This window comes from Halichoerus grypus, chromosome 2 (genome assembly GCF_964656455.1).
Source record: "Halichoerus grypus chromosome 2, mHalGry1.hap1.1, whole genome shotgun sequence".
Taxonomy (NCBI): Eukaryota; Metazoa; Chordata; class Mammalia; order Carnivora; family Phocidae; genus Halichoerus; species Halichoerus grypus.
Window position 1 is genome coordinate 34,554,672 of NC_135713.1, and position 20,851 is coordinate 34,575,522.

At 39.1% G+C, this 20,851-nt stretch overlaps 1 protein-coding gene across 1 annotated transcript in view; it reads right to left on the reverse strand.

Moving 5' to 3' along the window:
- The window catches only part of FGF10 (fibroblast growth factor 10), a 79,906-nt gene extending 59,475 nt beyond the window's left edge, over positions 1 to 20,431 (reverse strand). The window contains exon 1 of the mRNA XM_036111771.2: positions 19,351 to 20,431. Coding sequence (XP_035967664.1) covers positions 19,351 to 19,705 — 355 coding nt within the window. The 5' untranslated portion in view covers positions 19,706 to 20,431. The remainder of the gene's footprint in view (positions 1 to 19,350) is intronic.
- Between the last annotated feature and the right edge of the window lie 420 nt (positions 20,432 to 20,851).

A 20,851-nucleotide genomic window follows, 5' to 3' on the forward strand; every position in this document is an offset into this window, starting at 1 on the left:
GTTTGAAGATGAAATGAGTACACATGTGAAGTATTTAGGACTAACTAAGCATTCTGTGCCATTAAGCTGTTATTCTTTTATCCCATTCTAAAAACAGAACTGAAACAGTGTCTACAACTCTGGAGCTCTAGGTATCAATAGTTAAGACTGTTCCCCCAGTTCACATCAATCATTCAATGTTGCCTAATAAAATCGTTGTTATATTGTTTTTTCAATAAAACTTTACCTGTGTGTTCAGTGGATTTTGTTGATAATCCAAAGTGATAAAACAATCAGTGGGACACGAAGAACCCCTATGTTGATTAAAACTGAATGGCCTCCAAACAGTTTCAGTGATCAACATAGGAAAACAAGGATTTTCCATGCAATTAATCTAAGAGATTGTAGGGGTATCACTGAATGTTTATTATGTTTAAGGTAAAATAAGAATGAATTTAAGAATACAACTTTTTCTAAGTTATTTTTCTAGTATCTTTCTAGTTTTACTGTATGACAAAATGTTACTATTACTAGTTGAAAACTTTAATTCAATTAAAGTGTCAGTCACTGGAATAAGGCCATGGGATGGTAGGAAGGTCCAGAACAGGATGCTTTTATTCTATAATCCTTGTCATCAAAAGGGAAAATAATATGACAATTTATGGATGACATTTTTCTGGTGAATAAAATCAGCAGTGTTCAATTTGAGATTTTTTTAAAAGTTGAAAAAATTTGGTGCCTTCTTTGGAGCACAAGACATTAGGGCAAAAACACCTTTGGCCAAGTACCTCATAGAGCACAGCAGGATATAACAAATAATTTAAAACCCCATGAAGTCTTTCTGGATTGTGAAAAACCCAACCACACTACTTGAGGTTGGTCAGTACAGTAATCATCTCAGATTAATAAATTATGGCCAGGGTCAGTGATTATGTATAGCTCAACTCAGATGAACATATTCTGGCTGATCTTATTAAATGACTTTGAAGCTTTCAGTACAAAGAAAAAAATATATAAGAAGAAATAAACATGGGAAAAAAGATGCATCAGAGGGGGTGCTAATTGTTGTTTTTTTAATTAATATTTCCAGATTCATATTCCCTGTGACTTTGCAGGAGACATTCTGTAAGTTATTTGGGCTGTAAGTCGGGTCCAAGATGTCTTTTGTAGGAATAAAGAAATGTCACTGAACCAGAAGGGAACCTACCATTTGCATACTCATGGAACACTCAAGGTGGACATATCACACAGCCTTTTCTGTAGTGCCTGCCAGTCTGAATCACCTGAACAAAAGGGTCATAAACGGGAACTGATGCTCAAATGATTTCCACAACTGGAAGAAAGCAAGTGTCACAACAGAGAGGCATTCCTCTCAATAATGCCTAAGCTATTAAAGAGCTGCTGGAGTTTGGAAGATCATTTCTGGGAAACTCTAGAATCTCATCAGTATTCTTTCTTCATGATTCTAGCTTTAGAAGCTGTGCGGCAAACTCAAGTGATCACTTGGAGGTTTCTGTTCCTGCGAACACTCTTGGGATTAGGGGTGCTTATACACAGATTCCTGTGGCTTCAAAATAACAACAACAATAACAAAACAAGTGGGAGGAGCCCTGAATGGCTAAAAGTTTGTTTACACAATTGTCATTTGGTGTAGCACCCCCAGCTCTTACTCATAAATAACAGTGGCAGGGTGCTCTGACACAGGGAGAAGCTTCACACAGGTGTCGCGTCGTCTCTCCCCTCACCCCAGATTGGGCGCATGCGACTCGTGCCTTTACACAGTGAGCTGAAAACTGACCTCATCTCAGATTTATCAATAACTTCCACCAACCAAAGAGCATTAACACTTCAGCATATGTTTTAACTCACTTTTAAAATTACTTCCTCTTTACAAAATATACTGGCACTTTCCCCATTCCCAGATTATGTGCAAAAATGGAAAATATGCAAACATGCAGTATGCGTATGAAGTTCATTCTGCCAGGTTTTTTTTAGATTATTCCAAGCTCAAGACACCTTTGGCCTTTTATCTCCTCACCTCCATACCTAACTTAGTATCATCCTTAATTTGGTTGTTTCTTAGAGGTTTGTTGGCATTAAGAATCACTTGAAGTGTCTACTGAAGTTCAGATTTCTGTGTGTGTACCTCTTACCAGTCTCCCCTACCCCCTTGCAGTCCTTCTGGAATAGGGCTCTTATTGTTCACATTTTGAGCCAGCACCCTCGTTCATTCTGATCACACGGTCCAGAGGCCCAACTTTGAGAAATACTTAACATTACCTATTATTAGTAGCTATTTCAAATCTGGCCTCTCTTGCTCTTTTTGCTCCAAATGTCCTTTCTATGTACTTATTAGAAGGAATCTTATTTTTATTAAGAGAAATAGGTAGGGGCTGCCTCTCAAATCAGAGTGCACAACCGGCGTTCTATTGCTAAGCATGTTTCAGAAGCCTCCTGTAGACTTGTATGGACCTATGCCATTTGCTCGGTCTCAGAGACTACAAGTAAAAATCTTTGAATGCCACCAGGGATGGTAAGATTGATCCTCACCACCAACATGCTCATTGTGCTCAAGATCATTGTGGATCGGATCTTTTATCCAGTTCCCTTGCATGAGAGCCCTATGCCTAATTGCACCCACCTTTCCCAATATCACCACCATTCCCTCTCTTCTCAAATTACTATAGCCCCAACACTCAGTTAACCATGAGTGTGAAGGAGAAAAAGCAGTGAGTTCCATCACACTCCAACTTAGGAGATGTCACCGTCAGCCTCAGCTTAGAGAAAAGCCCCATTACCCTAAGACATGACAAAAAAACATGTATCTACTGTCTGCAACTTCATAGCCCCTATTGCTGTGAGAGAAACTAATTTTCTATAAGAGGAAATGCCAGTTTTAGAATCATGCTTTTTTCCAGGCTTTAAAAATTTAAGTGACATAAACAGTCATGACAATAAATTTTAGGAGAGTTGCACCATTATGGAAACATTTTTGTGATGTGAAAAGCTTAAACTAGGATGTTATGTGAATTTTATCCACAGCGACAGAGGATAGAGGATGAGGGTATAGTTTCAAAGAGAGCAAATGTGGCTTCAATATACTGAGACATTGAAATACTTTGGAGAGTACCACTTACTTACATTTTAATTATATTAATCATCCATTTATTAAATAGATCTGCTATCACCTTTAACTCTAAAAGGGCCTCTTTAATTTGGAAAGGTTCCCGTGGGCTTAGCATGTACCTTCAGGAGTGTGGCTCTTGGACCAGTGAGGAGGAAGAGAACTGATGCTCTTTAATCCACACTGAATTTATAACCCAGTGGAAAATCAGACCACAGTCCTGCATCAAACAATCAAAGCCCTTCCTCTGCTCTGGCAGTGCCCAGCAATCAGGGTATTGTGTGCAAATAAACTCTATTTGTTAAGCAACGTTTTACAGATATATGGTCGTTTAAACTCATTGTCAGATTCAACTAAAATTTGAGGTTCTATTATAAGCTTGATAGTGGGTTAGATATTTTTACAGAAATTATTTTAATCTTAGTGATCAGATGAAGAATCTAGACATCTATCTCAGTCACACAATTAAGAGGTAGAGAAAGTGTTTGCCCTTACATCTGAATTCATGCTTAGTACTTTCCATGATAAGATACTCTTTTTGTCAAATTATCCTTAATTTGGGCCACATAAAATGGTCATAGGTGACTGTATTAGTTTCTTGGGGCTGCTATAACAAATTACCACAAAGTTGGTGGCTTAAAGCAATAGAAATTTATTTTCTAACAGTTCTGGGGACCAGAAGTCCAGTATCAGTTTCACTGGGCTGAAATAAAAATGTTGGCAGGGTCACATTCCTTCTGAAGGCTCTCTAGGGGAGAAACCATTCATTGTCTCTTCCAGATTCTTGAGCCACATTGCTTGGCTCGTGGCCCTTCCTTCATCTTCAAAGCCAATAGTATAACATCTTCAAATCTTCTCTCTGCTTCCATCATCAAATCACCCTCTGCCCTCTGTGTGTATGTCCAGTCTCCCTTTGCCTATATTTTATAAAGACATTTGTGATGGTATTTAGGGCCTGCTTGGATAATTTAGGATAATGTCCTCACCTCAAAATCATTGATTTAATCATAGCTGCAAAAACACTATATATAATAACATCCAGAGATTCCAGGGGTTAGGACCCAATATCTTTGGATGACCATTATTCAGCATACTATACCACCTGCTGGACCCACAAAAGTCACAGCCATCTCTTATGTAAACTACATTCACCCTATCCCAACATCCCCCAAAGTTTACACACAGCATAAACTCCAGTCCAAAATTTCATTTAAATATCATCAGTTAAGAAATCCCAAGTCTCATCATCTACATAATCTAAATCAGGTGTGGGTAAGACTCTGCGTATGCTCCATCCTGGGGCAAAACTCCTCTCTATCTCTGAATCTGTAAAACTAGAAAATAAAGTATCTCTTTCCAAAATACAGTGGTGGGACAGGCATAGTATAGCAGTTATAGATGTTTCCACTATATAAAAAAGGGAAAGTGGAAGGAAGAAAAGTGCCACCATTCTCAACCAATTTCAGAATCTAGCAGGGCAAATTCCTGTAGATTTCAGCGCCTTGGAATAGTCCTCCATAGCTTGTGGGTCTTGCCTCTGGGCCTATGGTTAGGGTCTCTGCCTCTACCTCTGTGGTTCTGCCTTCTGTGCCTAAGGCTCTGCCCTCATGGTGATCCTTCCTTTTTTTTTTTTTAAAGCTAGCATGTGTTTGTAACTGAATAGTTTTATCAGCCTGTTTCCTGCCTGTACGATTGTGGGAATCTGAAAGCTTTCCTTCATTTTATCCAACTCTGTCTCTTTTAGTCCAAGCCGGCAGTGTTTCTGCTGATACAACATTCTCAAAATTTTGTGGGTCTCCTGTGTATGTCATAGGCATCCATGTCAGTAGTTGGAGGGTCCTCCTCAGATCCTCCTTTTATAATCTCTATTCCTAGCTTCCGTTGAGATGGCTGAGGGAACCTATCAGTCACGTGCCTAATCTCTCCAGCACTAGATTAAGGCTGTCCAGCCACACCCCAGCCTTTTTTGTAGAGCACACTTCCTGGTGTACCTCCTAATTTAGCAATCTTTTGCCACCTGGATAGGCTGAGGATTTCCCAAATCATCAAGTGCTGCTTCTGGTTTGCTTAACAGTTCTTTCTTCACTCTATCTCTTTCCTCTCACATTTTACTAAAAGCAGCAAGAAATCAGGCTGTAACTTCAACACATTTCTTGGAATTCCCCACAGTTACATTTGCAAGTTCGCCTCATGCAAGTTCTGCTTCCCGCATGACTATAATACACATCGCAGCTAAGCATCTGCCACTGTATGACAAGGCCTGTCTTTCCTCCAGTTTCCAGTAACACGCTATTTCCTCCAGCTGTCATCAGAATCACTTTTCATATTCATATTTCTACCAATATTCTGTTTATGAAGAGATATGTATTCTCTAAGATAATGTAGGCTTTCTCTACTGTGCTCTTTACAACCTTCTGAGCCCTTACCAGAGCGCTTTTAATGCCTGTATTTCTACAGAAGTCTGTTTAAGACAATCTAGGCTTTCTCTGTCATGTGTCTCAGAATTCTTTCCGCCTATATCCATGATCCAATTCCAAAGTCACTTCCACACTTTTAGGTATTTGTTATAGCAGCACGCCACTCTGAGGTATCAAAATCTGTTATTAGTTTCCTTTGACTGCTGTAACAAATTACTAAAAAGTTGGTGTCTTAAGGCAATAGTAATTGATTCTTTCACAGCGCGGAGGCCAGAAGCCCAATATCCATTTGACTGGGCTCAGATGAAGGTATCGGAATGGCCAAGCTCCTTCCATAGGCTCTGCGGGAGTGTCTCTCTCCTCTTCCAGCTTCTACAGCAACATTCCTTGGGCTCACATTTCCTTCCAAAACCAAAGCATCACATCTTTAAGTCTCTCTTTTTTCTGTTTCCATCACTGAACTGCCTTCTGTGTGTGTCTAATCTCCCTTTTTCTTTTATAATAAGAACAAGTGACAGCATGTAAGGCCCATCTGGATAATGTAGGATCATCTCTTCATCTACAAACCCTTAACTCAATCACACCTGCAAAAATTTTACCATAAAAAGTAGCATTCACGGGCTCTGGGGATTAGGACTTAATATCTCTGGGTGGCTATTATTCAGCATATCATAGTTGTTATCTCCTGATATCTGTATGCTTGCAGAATCTGGTACTTAATCTAGGCAATGAGTGTATTGAATAAAAATATTTTAATAATAATTTAGTTCAATGCACTCATTCCATAGATTAGGTGTCTGAGGTCACATTAAAGTAAATGGCATGCCTGAGACTGCACAGCAAATGTTTTGACACGACCAAGACTATGAACCATATGCTTTACTCCCACTCTTTGCAGTACAGTCTTCTTCTCTAAATGAATTACCAAGAATTTCTCATTTCTTAATTCCTAAAATTACTCCAGTATCCAACTATAACTCCGAAACAAAAAGTATCTCACAGCCAGCATCAATTTTAAAAGAGAATAAAGTCATCATTTATATCCACTGACCATAGTCAATAGTAACTTTAGGAAAACTGGAGAAATGTGGGAAAGAATCCATTTCAAGGGTTACATAATATATCCATTCAGAAGTTTGTATGAATTTAAGTACTTAACTTTCAGTTAGGTAATGATGGGCCTAACATTTTCTGAGTTCTCAGAACTGTAGAACTTAGAACCTAATATAATTTTAAAAGATAATTTACTTCAACCATATTTTTTCGGGTAGGCGGTGTATTAATCATGCTTTCCAGACCAAGTGACTGAACCAAAGAGTCTAAGTGATTTGGATTGAGGATATGCAGTTAAAAACAACACTTTTTTTTTTTTTTTTTTTTAAGGTTTTATTTATTTGACAGAGAGAAAGACAGCCAGAGAGGGAACACAAGCAGGGGGAGTGGGAGAGGGAGAAGCAGGCTTCCCGTGGAGCAGGGAGCCTGATGCGGGGCTCGATCCCAGGACCCTGGGATCATGACCTGAGCCGAAGGCAGACGCTTAACGACTGAGCCACTCAGGCACCCCACTACACTTTTTACTTAGTAAATATATGGGAAGGACCCACTGCATACCAGACTCTGTATGGAGGGCTCACATGTGAAGGTCAATGTGGTATGTACAGTCCTTACCCTCAACAGGCCTTCTGTGTATGAGGAAACTAGATGGGTCAACTCATCAAGTGTGAGAGTGCATTAAAATACTAGAGACAAAATGTTTGGGGAGTGTTCGGGAAGGCCTCCTAGAGATGACATCTAACAGGATTTTGACAGGAAGGAGTGCTAGGGACAAGGAGAGAAATAGAACTCCAGCTAGACCTCGTTGTGTGTGTGAGGTCTGGACATGAGGGGACAAGGCATGTTCTGGAACTAACATCTACTCAGTATGTCTATCATGGGGAGTATAGTAAGAAATGGGGTGGGGAATCAGTAGGGAACAAGTCCTGAGGGCCTTACAGGACATGTTAAGGAATGTAGATCTTGTTCTAAGGACATTGTGAAGAAATTCAAGTATTTAATAGAGGACTGGCTTGTGTAAGGTTTGTGCCTTACACAGAGGCAAACTGGCTAAGGGTGATTTTGTAATGTGAGCCTTCGAGAGTGAACAGGGTGCCATTATTAATATGCCAGTGCGAGAGGCACATACTGAGACTGTCCCAGCACACCAAGGCAGAAGGTCACCCTTGCTGAGCCTAGCCTAGGTTTGAATCCTGACCCACTTATGCTAACTATCTCACTTGAGCCTGGCACCGTAACTTTTAGACTCAGTTTTCTCCTCTAAATATAGTATGGGAGTAACAATGACTATTTTATCCATTTTATAGAATTTTTCTGAGAATCAACTCATGAACACATGAGTATAAATGCCTTATAAACTATAAAATGAAGTAAAGTAGTATGATAATCAATTTTCTGTCTAATCTTACATTAGGCCATGACTTAGCGATCCTTTCAGAAAATGACATAATTAAAAACAACACAGTAGTCATAGCATAAAAGGGTAATGAGAGCTAACATTTTGAGCTCTTAAAACGCGCCAAGCCCTGTATTGAGAATTTCACATTTATAATCTCATCCTGCCAACAGTGATGAGGTGGGTGATGTTATTATCTTCACTTAATAGTTGCAAAGATCACAACCCAGTAATTTGTCCAAAGCCACAAAGCTACTGAGGGTTAGAACCCTGATTCTATATCAAGAAGTTGGTCTCCAAAGCTCATGGTCTTCATCTTGGGGGCAGCTGCATATTTGCTGTCTGTGTCTTACTCCTCGTTTGTCTTAAAAATATTTAAGTATATTCTTTTGCAAGAAAAGGAGCTGTATCTACTTTGTTTCTTTTCCTAATCACCTAAACCAGGTGAGTCTGAGCTAATTTAGAACAAGAATGACAAGAAGAAATACACAATGGGAGCAAGTACTATTGAGGGTTCGGTAGTTGTCTTTGGGAATCTGCTGAGAAATGACAAAACCCTTCCCAGCACTACGTATATTTTAAGAACTTCTGCAGTAGGGACTATTTAAAATTTTTAAGTAATGATGAGTGCTAAAGAAGATGACATTTGGGGTAGATCAGAAGAACTATTTTGTGTCCCTAATATAAAATCAGTTTTGGGTTTTGGTTTGTTTGGCTGATCAAGCTAGAATTTCAATGTTTAGGTTATGTCTATTATACTATAATTTATATAGCCATGTAAAATATTTCTTTGCCTTCTCTTTGTTTTTCCTTTACTTCAAAAAGTAAAACAAATGAAAAAGTCTAATTTTAAATGAAAACTCTTAATGTAATATTTTAGCAGAAAAGTGAAGTCCTCAAATACAAGGGTATTTATATTACCCCCCACACACATGACAACACTTTCTAGTGTATTATACTTTGTGTTTCATAAGGTAGCCCCAGCCTGTAAACTCTGCTCCACCCCGTTTGCCTACCTGTTATTGCCTGGAAACTTCACGTAAGGTTTTGTGCCCACATGCTTCTGTGCCCTCTTTTAGGACATTCTTGCTCCTCTCTATTGGTGTCTAGCTGGAGTCCTTATCCTCAGTGTGATCCTGCCCATGTCATTCATGCATCCCATGGGTTGCTGTTCACTTCATTTCTGCCCTGCTTCTTTGGTGGTTAGTATAAATGTCTTATGTTATCTTCCAACCCCTTGTGAAGATTTCCTGTCTCTATCTCTAGATTGTAAACCCTTTGAGGCTATGGGCCAAAAAGGTCACAGTCATGGGATGAGAAACAAGAACCTTAACTACCGAATTTACTGAGAGCTGAGCATCTGTGATAATCCTGGTTCAAAACCGTATCATAACTTGAAGCATAGTTTGTCTTGAAATATTTCACCTAGAGTCACTTTTCTCTTTTTGCCTTTTCTGCAGTAATCTGCCTTCCTCCAGTCTCTACAGTTACCTGTTTTGTCCCTGTTTCTTTTCCTTTGTTTTTTTTACAATATGTCCTTTTAACACATTTTTTATCTTCTTTATTTTCAACTCTTCTCTCTCTCCTCAAATTATCTTCAATTTTCCAATATCTGCTACTAGTCTATTAAACCAGACCTTTACTCTTTTCCCCCAAACTTTAGAGCATTACAGATGCTACAATTGCAAATCTTAAATAATTTCAGATGTTCTAATATTTTCTTTTTCTAAAAATGCCAGGTGCATTCCTCATTCCTGCCACTTTCTTCAGTTCCAATATTTTTACTTCCCACTTCAGCAAATAATCTGCTAGTTGTTTTCCTGATCCTTTCCCTTAAAACAAAGGGAAGCATCATCCTTACATTTTCTTTACATAATACCCATTTGCTGAGGCCTTATTAAGCACCAGGCACCATTAAGCTATTCATGCATTAAGTCTGACTTCAGCAAACTTCTCACCAAACCCCAGGCTCAGTGTGCCGATTCTGTACTTCTTGGAGGAGGCATCGCTCCCCATACTCTTCCCATCTCCACCTCCCACCTTCAAATGCCTCTTAGCCGTGAGGTTTAGAATAGTTCCCAGTTGTTTTCTTTTAGAGGACACTACTTGTTTCTTCCATAGCATTTACCCCAATTTTTCATCACATCTTTGTTTACTTGGTTTTTTTCTTTCTTTCTTTCTTTCTTTCTTTCTTTCTTTCTTTCTTTCTTTCTTTCTTTCTTTCTTTCCTTTCTTTCTTCCTTCCTTCCTTCCTTCCTTCCTTCCTTCCTTCCTTCCTTCCTTCCTTCCTTCCTTCCTTCCTTCCTTCCTTTCTTTCTTCTTTCTTTTCACTGTCTTTAGAGTGAAGCTCTGTGAGAGCAAAACCAGCATCGTTTTTCAGTACTGTATGTACATGTCACACGGTATCTGACACAAAGCGGCACTCAGTTTCTGCTGAATGAATGAATAATTTCATTTAATCATTACCATATAGGAAAGAGGAAGGTATTGTCAATGTTGTTGTTTTACTGATAACAACTTGCCCAAGTCATACACTATTGTCTGGCAGTTCAAAGCCTCAACTACACCCACTTCTGTGTCTTCAAAGCGTCTTTGCAATCCAGGGCCATACTTGTAATCACTTTTAATCAAAGCCCACACTTTTAATCCCTCTTTCCTACTGCCTCTTTAGCAGGAACTCTGGACTTGGCCTTTCTTACTTTGATACCGTGGCTGCGATTACTTCTGTAGGATTCCTTTTAGATCACAGGTTCTCATTTCAGTTAATTTAACATGCAGTCAAATGCCAGGGCTTGGGTTATATTTCCCTCACACCTTTCTTGTCATGTCAACCCTTTTGCAGCGCTACTCATTAGCCTGATCTCTTTCCTGGGAGTTCAAAACCCTTGTCTCCATCACTCTAGCAAAGCATGTCCTCCTCCTTCCACAGTCTGTGTCTAAATGCTCTCTGGCTTCTTCTGCTTTTCTTCTGGCTTCGAACATTCTAATTATATGTTCTTTACCATCTCTCTTGCTTCAGCTTGAGAGCACTTCTGTAGTTTTGTTTATCAGGTTTTTATTCCATAATTTGATCAACACGCTTAGCACTTTTTTTTTCATATTTGTAGAATCATACCCTTCTACGGAGATGTTCCAAAAAATCCCTAGAAATCTGGTTTACTACATTGGTAATTACTGTTATTAATAACATTGTAAATATAGCTCACTTTAGATGAGAAATAGTTTGTAAATTAATATCATGTGTCACCATTTTCCCCATGTTACAAAATATTCATTTTTCTTTTAATAATTCTATCAATAAATCAAAGCAATTTAGGCTTTGGAAATATATCTACATCTATATATCTATATACTTTGAAATAATTGTGTTTTTTTAATTTGAAATCAATCGTAAAAAGAAGCTTGACTTTTAATTATTATGGTAACAGAGCAATCTAACTTATATAGTCAGATCCTGTATGTAATAAAAATAAATTTAATTCAGCAATCAGTACAAAAAGACTCTTCCTTGAAAGAAATATGAGCATACATGTATCTATTAATTCAAATTCTAACTCCTGTAGGTGTCTTAATATTTTTCCAACAAAGATATGTGCATTTCTATATTTGGTCAGTCTGGAATATATATATATATGCATGTGTATTTTACATTTTTTCCCCTTTGATAGCCATTATTAATGAGAAAATGGGTTTTATTTTTAAAAGTTAACATTTGACAGGGATGTACAGAGAAGCTTTGTAATTTAAGGGAAATCACGGAAGTTGGAAATAATAAAGACCTTTATGGTTAGCATTCATCTTCTTAGAGATAAATGATGACTAAAATAGAAGAGGAATAGTTATTTGATTCCCTAAATCATCTTCACTTTCTCTTATAGGAGTCCAGACAAAGACAAAAAAAGTAAGGAAATTGACAAAGTAGCTAGTAAGTGTTACATGTACTAAAACAAGTTAAAAGAAAGGTAAAATGAACCTGCAAAGAGAGTTATTGGAAACAGAATATTTAATCTGGGGAAAAATACAAGATGATGATTTAGTAACCAGACAGCATTCATTTGCAGAAGGTACTTATCTGTGGTTTGCCTATTTCACTAAAGGCAAAGCTATAAGAAATTGACTTGAGTGCTGGGATAAGGGAGAATTCACTGGAGATTCAAACTGAGAAGAGACTCCTGATGGAGTATGTGGAATTTACATTGCTGAAGACTTTCATGCATAGAATATAAGCTATCTGTCTTGGATGTTGCACATCCAAAAAGGTTGAGACTGCTGGCTCCAAATATAATATGACATGATATGTCATATTATAAGCAATGATAATGGATGACTTTCCCTGGCCTAAATGGTATGGAAAGGGTTTGGAAACCAGGGAAAATGTGGGGTGGGGTGGGGTGGGGGGGACAAGAAAAAGAGGAGGAAAATAATGAAGGACTGAAAAAGTATCATGGGTTCACACTGCCTCAGAGGCAGGGCTATCACAGATGTCTAATAGTTCAGCTGTATAAATGCCTCAAGACAGAACTATTAGAACTTGGTGAGCCTTAAATTGTAGAGACTCTATGAATAGGTCAGGTTATCCTCAAACAGGGGCAATGCATCAAAAAAGGTTAAGGATGAACTAACATGTATGTTTTTCAGTAAAGCATGTTAACACCAGGTGCTTGAAAGAAAATAATGATTACAGGAAAATGCCTTTTAAAAAAAGTTCTCAATTTTGCAGTTAACCATTGCTACTTGTAATTAAGTTGCAGTTAACCCACACCGTTCACAATTAAGTGATAGTTGTGGTGCAATTATTGGGTTATATTTGGTTGACAGTTACCTGAAGTTGGGGATATATTGACTTAATCAATACTTTGCCTCTTCTATTATGGTTAATTAAATGGTTCATTAATCGCTCAGTGTCATCATTCACTGTAGGAAGCATGCCAAACATTTGAAAATTCCTCGTTAATGATAACACACATACTGACAGATTAGATATAGGTAAAGGTGGACAGATTTAGGCTGAAGAATTATTAGGTGAACTATAAAATAAGGCAATGCTTTACTGCCAGCACTATGAATCTTTCAAATGGTAATTGGATGCACGTGTTAGCAGCAGTAAAAAGTCACTGTCCAGTTGTCCACCTTACATGGGAATCTACTCTGAGTGTCTTCTTTGATTTATTGTTCCAATTAGAACACAGTGTTCAAAGAAAGAACACAACTGACCTGATTTAAAGGCAAGGGAGCCTTTAAGGCCATTATTTGGTGGATGACCTGGCTCCCTTTTAGATATCTTGAAACTTTCTATTTGTGTCAACTCTGTACTGGTTAAATATTTGGTTTTAAACTGATTCTATAAAGCATCGACATTTTGTATTCATTAATTCTTGATCAGAGTGTCACTGATGACTTCCCAAGATGCAGATATATTTTCTCCCACTAACTTTAAAGGCCTATTTCTAGGTTGTCACTTGTCATCCTGACTGACTGGCACAAGTAAAGGTAACAGGCACTAAAAAAAAAAAAAAAAAAGAGTGCCAATCATGAAAAGTAAGTATGTTTGATTGGCAAAACCAAGTAACAAACACCACTGGTCAAATGGTAAATGTAAATGATCTTAAATCATTGCAGTATACCATGAAAAATGAAGATTTTTCTGCATAAAGGACTTGAGGCAAAATGAGGTTCATTATCTTCTAGATATGCTAGACTGTGATAAAGCTGTATTAAAATTACATAAACATAAATCTTATGTCCCATCTTACTGGAAAATTAAAAGAGAACTTTAATTTCTGGGAGGGAAATGCTAATATTTTACTTACTTACATTAAGCAAGTATCAACTGTTAATGCTAACAAATGTTGGAATAGTAATACTAAAAACGTCATCTGAATTACTCCTCATTACAAAGTTCACAGAATTAATGTTAAGATAGATTAAAATCACTTTGAACTAATACACATGTATTACTCTTCCTTCTGAAGCATAATAAAGAAATCTCATTTGTACTACAATTTTGGATAAGCATACAGACATTTAAGGCTTAGGAAAGATGTAGATATTCACAGGCAGCTCATAAATGTGAGGAACATTAGCTCCATTTCAAATGAGCTGTCAACTTTTTTCCAACATTTTGGCTTGTGGAAAGTCAGACGTTTGGATAATAAATGGGATTTGCCTCTGCACATTAAGGTAACTGTGCAGGAATTTAAAGTGCTCATTCATATTCTACTATAAGTTCATTAAACACTAAAAAAAATGAACTGGAATAAGCCTTTTTGCTCTAAACCAGACAGTAAAAATATAGAAGAAAATATGCATGTAATGGAGTTTCCTTCATTCTGTAAAACGCAGTTTCTCTTTTAAATTCTGTGCTTAAACATCATTTTGAAAACACCTGTTTTTAAAGAGTGATCCATACCTTTGCCTAATAGATTCCTAAAATACCCAAGACCTACCTAAAGTTTGGCGTTTCTGAATTCTCATACTCTAATGTTGGCATGTGATTTCTGCCAACTGTTTTCTTGGGTTTCTTCTAGTAGGTTATAAATCAGATTTATGAAAAGGAAACTCTGTGTATTTTTAAATGGATTTATGATAAAGCCATCAAAGTGGAGGGTCCATATGGTAGGAATGCAGTAAAGGTAACAGGACAGTGTCATGTAAACATTAAATACAGTGCCTTCCACCTTCATAAATCTTCAATGCGCATGATTAAGTGCTGCCAGTTATAAATTATGCAACCAAACTCTAGAAATGACTACAACTTAAATAAGACACCAGAGGAAGCCATAAGTTGTATATAGGTTTTCTTTCCAAAAATCCATTGTATATTTATTAGGAGATGATATTCAAGTCCCTATTTTCCTCCATAATTACTTTCTCACATTATTTAACTTCCTACAGTAAGTCCTAGTCCTGATTTAAAAGTAATAATGCAAACCTTTAATCCTAGACAGTAATTTGTCATTTATATGAGGTGAAGTATCTTTTTGATTTGCAGACTCATTTTAAAACTTTCTTTTATATATATATATATATATATATATATATATATATATATATAGCTTCTCTCTCTCTCTCTATACACACACACATACACACACACACACACAGACATATATGTAGCTTGAGGTCTCTACGATTTTGTCCTTTTTAGAGTCATGTATCAGAAGTTTCTGCAAAAGCCCAATTTCACACTGTTATTTACAATCAAATTATTTTATTACATGTGGGAACAATTAAACATTTTGCCCTCAGCTGTAAACAGTTACTATATACAATGACATTCATGGATTTTTCTTAAATGGTCACGTATTTCTAATGCCCTGTTAAAGAGGTGAGATCCATATACATGCATTCTGTGTTTCCATAAGCAAATGTATTCCCAAACAAAATATTAAAAGAGATATTTCACTTAGAGAATGCACTGACCTTGTCTGATACCATGTAGCCACCTGCAGTGAGGATACCTTGAACATGTTTCATTTCTGTTCCTCTCTCAATTTACTACTGTTCCAGTTTGAACCTGAAGAACTGTTGGTGTTCATAGCAAGAAGTGATTAAGATTTTGGATAATTTGTTTTTTAGAGTTTTGAGGTGTCTAATTCAAATATATTGGCATCAATGTTGCCAGTAGTGGAGGTAAAAGAAACAATATAACCAAATAGATTTGGTCTTGACCTGACTCTGCCAATTTCCAGTTGAATGACCTTGGGTAATTTCCTTTTTTCAGTTTACTTTGGAAAATGTGAATAGTTATATCTAAATTATAGGACCATTATGTGTTGAATGATCTATATATTGAAGAAATAGGTACATGCTATGCAGTACATACTGATCTCTATGTTGTTTCCCAAACTCCTTTCCCGCAAAGACTCATAAGCACTGTGACTTTCCATTTTGAGGATAGCCATTCTTGGATCTCTCAAGTTTAGGGATACATTTTCTTTTTACTAACTCCCGTTTTCTACAAGTGACAACTATGAGAGAAGCCCACGGTCCACTCACATCCAGAAATAAGTCTACCAGTCCCAGTTGCAAGGGTACCTAACAGATGTATCCAGCCTTTCTAGGGGGCCAGAACTGGAGCTGAATAGTAATGTTTCAAGGGCAAAGCTCTAGATATAAATAATGATAAAACAAACTTAAATGAGCCTAAGCACATCTAGTGACAGATACACTACAGCTATTCTAAATTATTCAAGTTTTCTCAGACTTCTAGCAGAAGAACCATAATTCATCTCTGCTCCCTTTATTCTATTTTCATATAATGGCATAGAAGCAAACCCAAAACTAACCCCTTCCACTAAAAAAAAAAAAAAAAAAAAAAAAAAGTTATAATCACCCAAATTGAGCAAATTGAGAAGAGTTTCTTTAGCCCATATCGCATTTTTAGAACCATCCAATTTCTGGGAACCAGCTTTGGAGGTAGAAGTTAAAAATGATTTTGCAGTGCTTATGGGTGATTTCTTTACTTCCCTTTTGTTAGTATTTTGCTGGCAAAAAGCCAATAAAGCAGTTGTTTAATTACCCAGGACATCCCAAACATGTAACCTCTTAGATAAGCTGTTACTGTATTTTAGCAGCAATAATACCAGGGTCAAAAGTAACAAAGAAAATTAAGCTTCAAATAAGCAAATCTCAAAAGAACAGCTTTGTATATTGAGAATAATTAATAACTTGTTTAGGAAAATGTTACTGAAAAGTGGTTTTTGGACAAGGAACTGACACTCTTCAGAAACCCTAATATTTAACAGGCTACCATTTGGTGGCCTGGCTGGCTGGTTACCCTGTAGGCATGGCAAAAGTTTGCTCACATGTAATTATGCAACATTTAGACAATATCTTAATGATACCATGTAGTTCAGCTGAATCAGTCCAGCTGGAAATTGTAGCAGTGTTCTGATTAGCCAGCCACATGTGAAATTAAGGCTTTTTCAACCTCTACTTTTCACTTGCTATGTCTTGATACAGATGTTCTTGGAAAGCCTAAATTATTTGTGGTTTGACATTATTTAACAGAGTAAGCCCCACCCCCTTTCATTTTCAACCACTGATTATGATTGCATTACTATATAAGATATGATATTTAACAAGGGCTATTGCTATACTTTATCATATGGAAGAGATATTATTGTACTTTGGACAGTTAGAATGGAAATTTTCCACACTAGTTTTTATGCAATAAAAATTGTATACTCTTCTCTTTGCAGATAATTCTTACTGTAAAAATATAATTCAATTTATATCCTTGGCAATCATTTTATTAAATAAGCACACATGATTATTATTTTAGAAAATATTAATTTCAGTTGCATGAATAAACTAGTATAGATTGGTCCTTATATCATGTCATAAAGACACTTAAAATATACCAACAGCAAAATCAAGTTAGTGTCTAAAAAAAAAAACCAGAATTTTGCCCAAGGTTAACACTTTGAAAATATATTTATCTCCATGAACTAAAAATACAAAGAAGAGTTTCAGTCAATGGGCATTTTTTTTTTTTTAACTCCCAGCTCACTCCTCAGCAAGTGTTTAGCTTACTTCTTCCCCATAATTCTACCTGGATGACAGCGCAACTATTTTGTTTTAGAAGTGAACAAAGGTATTAAATTTTAATCAACAACTATACCATCTAAACGCAGTATCTAATGAATTCAGGTAACAAATGACTTTCAAACAAAAAAATCATAAATGACATTATTTCAGCCACTTTCTATGAATCAGAATGGAAAAAAATAGGTAATGGACTATTTAACATCTCTATGTTAAACACTAGATGGAATATTTTAAGATACTTTCACAAGTATTTTTATTACTTATAAACATATCGCTAATTTTAGTAAATGGAAGCAGCAGCTGAAGAGGAACAGAAGTTAATGTTGAATATGTGTGGATCGCCAAATAAGAAATCTAAGTCTTAATTCCTGTAGATCTTTATTTAAAAAAAAAAAAGCTAAATTCTGATTAACTGTCTTTCCCCTTAGTACCAGATACTTTTCTGGGCCAATGTATCTTGGAATGTCCGACCTACGTATTTAAGTTAGTTGGCAAGAAATTCCCAAACAACTGACACATAAAGGTCCCTTTAAAAGGTAACTTGGAAGGACCATTGAGATAATGCTAAATGGTCATTAAAGATGTTTAAATGTCATTGTCTACTGTCTTCAGTGTGCCATTACATAGCCTCGGGATCCTTTCAAATAGCAATCAATAGAGGGTGAATAAGTCTCACCACTTGAAAGTAACTAGGAAAGGAAGCCAACAGAGTAATCTGGCTTTGCTGGATTGATTCAAGAAGAGACACAATATCCACCCCTCCTCTTCTAGTTCTCCCTCCCCCTACCCAGCCCACACCCCTGCAAGAAAGAAAGAAGAGAAAGAGCTAAAGAAGGAAAGAGAGAGAGAAAGGAAAATGGACGGGGCAGAGAGCATAATTTATCCTGAGCAGAAAACCTCATCCAATGGGACAAACTATAGCCATGGAAACAGACTTCATGACTTTTACTTTGAAAATAAAAGAATGACAATGAAATTTGTGTGAGGTCTGTGTGAATCCAGTCCCAGATGTTTACAGTGCTGTAGTAGTATGGCTCTGCAATATGAGAGGTTTCAGAAGAAACGAGTACAACAGGACACCACAAAGCAGCGCATATGCCATTGACAATGCAGACATGAGCATCATGTTACCAAGAGAGAAGGCAGGCAGAAGACAAATAGCAGCGGTCGGGCCTGAAAAGCTAACTTCATGGACTGCAATCACTCAAACCAACATGCGGGGCCAAGGGAAAAAAAAAAAATCAAAACCAGAAAAATGTTTGCACTCCTGTCTAGATAGGTAATAGGGTAAAGAGATGGGGGTGGGGAGCCAGCGGAATTGACTTTTCTTTCTTAAATAAAGCTCCCATAAAGCCCCTATAATTGACAGCGGATAATTATTTTCAGCTTGAGAAAACTGTCCCAAAACTCTTAATAAGATTGCCAGCGAAAAGAAACCAAATGTGTTTACTCGAGCCAGTTCCAGAAGGGAGGGAAAGGGGACCTTGAGATGAGGTGCGGAAGGGCTATGGAGACGGAGGGGGGCATCTAGGCGCAGCAACAACTCTCCAGCGCCCTGCGTGGTCCCGGGAATGACAAGCCGGAGAGAGAGAGACGGGGCAGATGGGGTGGCAAGGAATGGGGGGTGTGGAGGGAGCTGCGTCAAGGGGAGGGGGGCGGCAGCACAATGTATGGGGGGGAGTGATTTAGTGTGAAAGTATTCCACTTAATCATTTTACAGGGGTTGGGGACGTAAATATTTAGCTGGCCACATCTGGAACAGATTTTCCCCCCCTTGTGGGGTGGGGGGTGGATAATTGGAAGGAGGGGAGCGCGCATTTGTTACTTACTGTACGGGCAGTTCTCCTTCTTGGTACCGCTGACCTTCCCGTTCTTCTCGATCTTGAGAAAGTACTTGGTAAAAGAGAAGAGCTTTCTCCAGCGGACATCTCCTTGGAGGTGATTGTAGCTCCGCACGTGCCTCCCCGCACTAGAAGGAGAGGAGAAGGAGGAAGAGGACGCGGAGGACGAGGACGAGGAGGAGGAGGAAGAGGAGTTGGTGGCCTCTGGTGACACCATGCCCTGACCAAGGGCTGGGCAGGTGACAGGGATGGAAGACACCAAGAACAGCAACAAGAAGCAGCAGCCGCTGCCAGGCAGGTGGGGAAAGGCTGAGGCACAATGTGTCAGTATCCATTTCCACATTGTACTGAAACTCTCGGCACTGGAGATTGTCTCATCAGAAGGAACATACTGGACGGGTAAGACCTGGTGCGAGGCAAGGAGACAGCTGGAGGTGGCGGCCGCTGGTTAGCTCCCTCGGGGCGCAGATCTGGCCAGAAGTGAATGCACCAACATCCATAACTCCTCGGAAGGGCCGGCTGCCTCTCCTCGCTCCTTTCTCGGGCCCGCCGCCGAGCGCCTCTCGAGTCTCCCGGTGAATGGTGGACGTGGGTGGCCGCAATGGCAGGAGCTGGTGGCGGCGGCGGCGGCGGCGGCGGCGGTGGTGGTGGTGGTGGTGGTCACCAGCGGTCTTCACTCCCCTAGGAGTTACTTTGTTCTCTTCTTCACCCCTTTCTTCACCATGTTAGATGCAGAAAAAGGTCTGAAAAACAGATGACAGCACGGTGAACAAAACCCACAGAGGTTGGGGTGGGAGGCTGGGGGGAGATGTCTGCGCCTCTCTGGGCTTGGCACCTTCTGGTCCCTCTCCGCAGAGCCCCAGCCCGCTAGCCAGTTCTAAAAGCGCGTCCCTTTGCAGTTGTCAGAACTGGAGGCAAGCTGCCGGTCGCCGATGTTTCCTTCCCCGTCTTGCTTTCTCTTTTTGGTGGTGCCTGTTGATTTGAAGCCTCCAGAAAGTCACTTCTTGTTTGGGGGAGATGGCGGTTGGTGTTTTGTTTGGTCCTCTTTCCCTCCCCCCCCCCCTTCCTTTGGAAAGCCCGCTTGTAAACAGGTTGAAGCCTGGAGTCTAAATGTCAGTGATTCTAAGCCAGAGGTGGGCTCTGCCTCTGCTGGTCAGACCTCATTTGCAGGGGTGGAGGAACGGGGGGAGGGGGTCAAACGGCGGTGGGACATCTGAAACCCTCGGCTGCTGGGAACGCCAGGGAGCGGGAGGGGGAGGGGGCCGAGAGAGGGGGGAGAGTAGGGGAGCAAGGAGGGGAGAGCGCGATGCCTCTGCGCGGAGCCGGGGGCTGCCGGGTCCCTTCCGTGTGGCCCCGCGGCCGCAGGCAGCCTCCGCCCCGCGCCTCCAGCTCCGGCGAATTGCTGCAAAGTGGCCGTGTGCTGGCTGCGCCGGCCACCAGCGCGAGCTGGCTCCTGGGGCTTTCCCAAGTTTGCTGTCTCCAGCCTGAA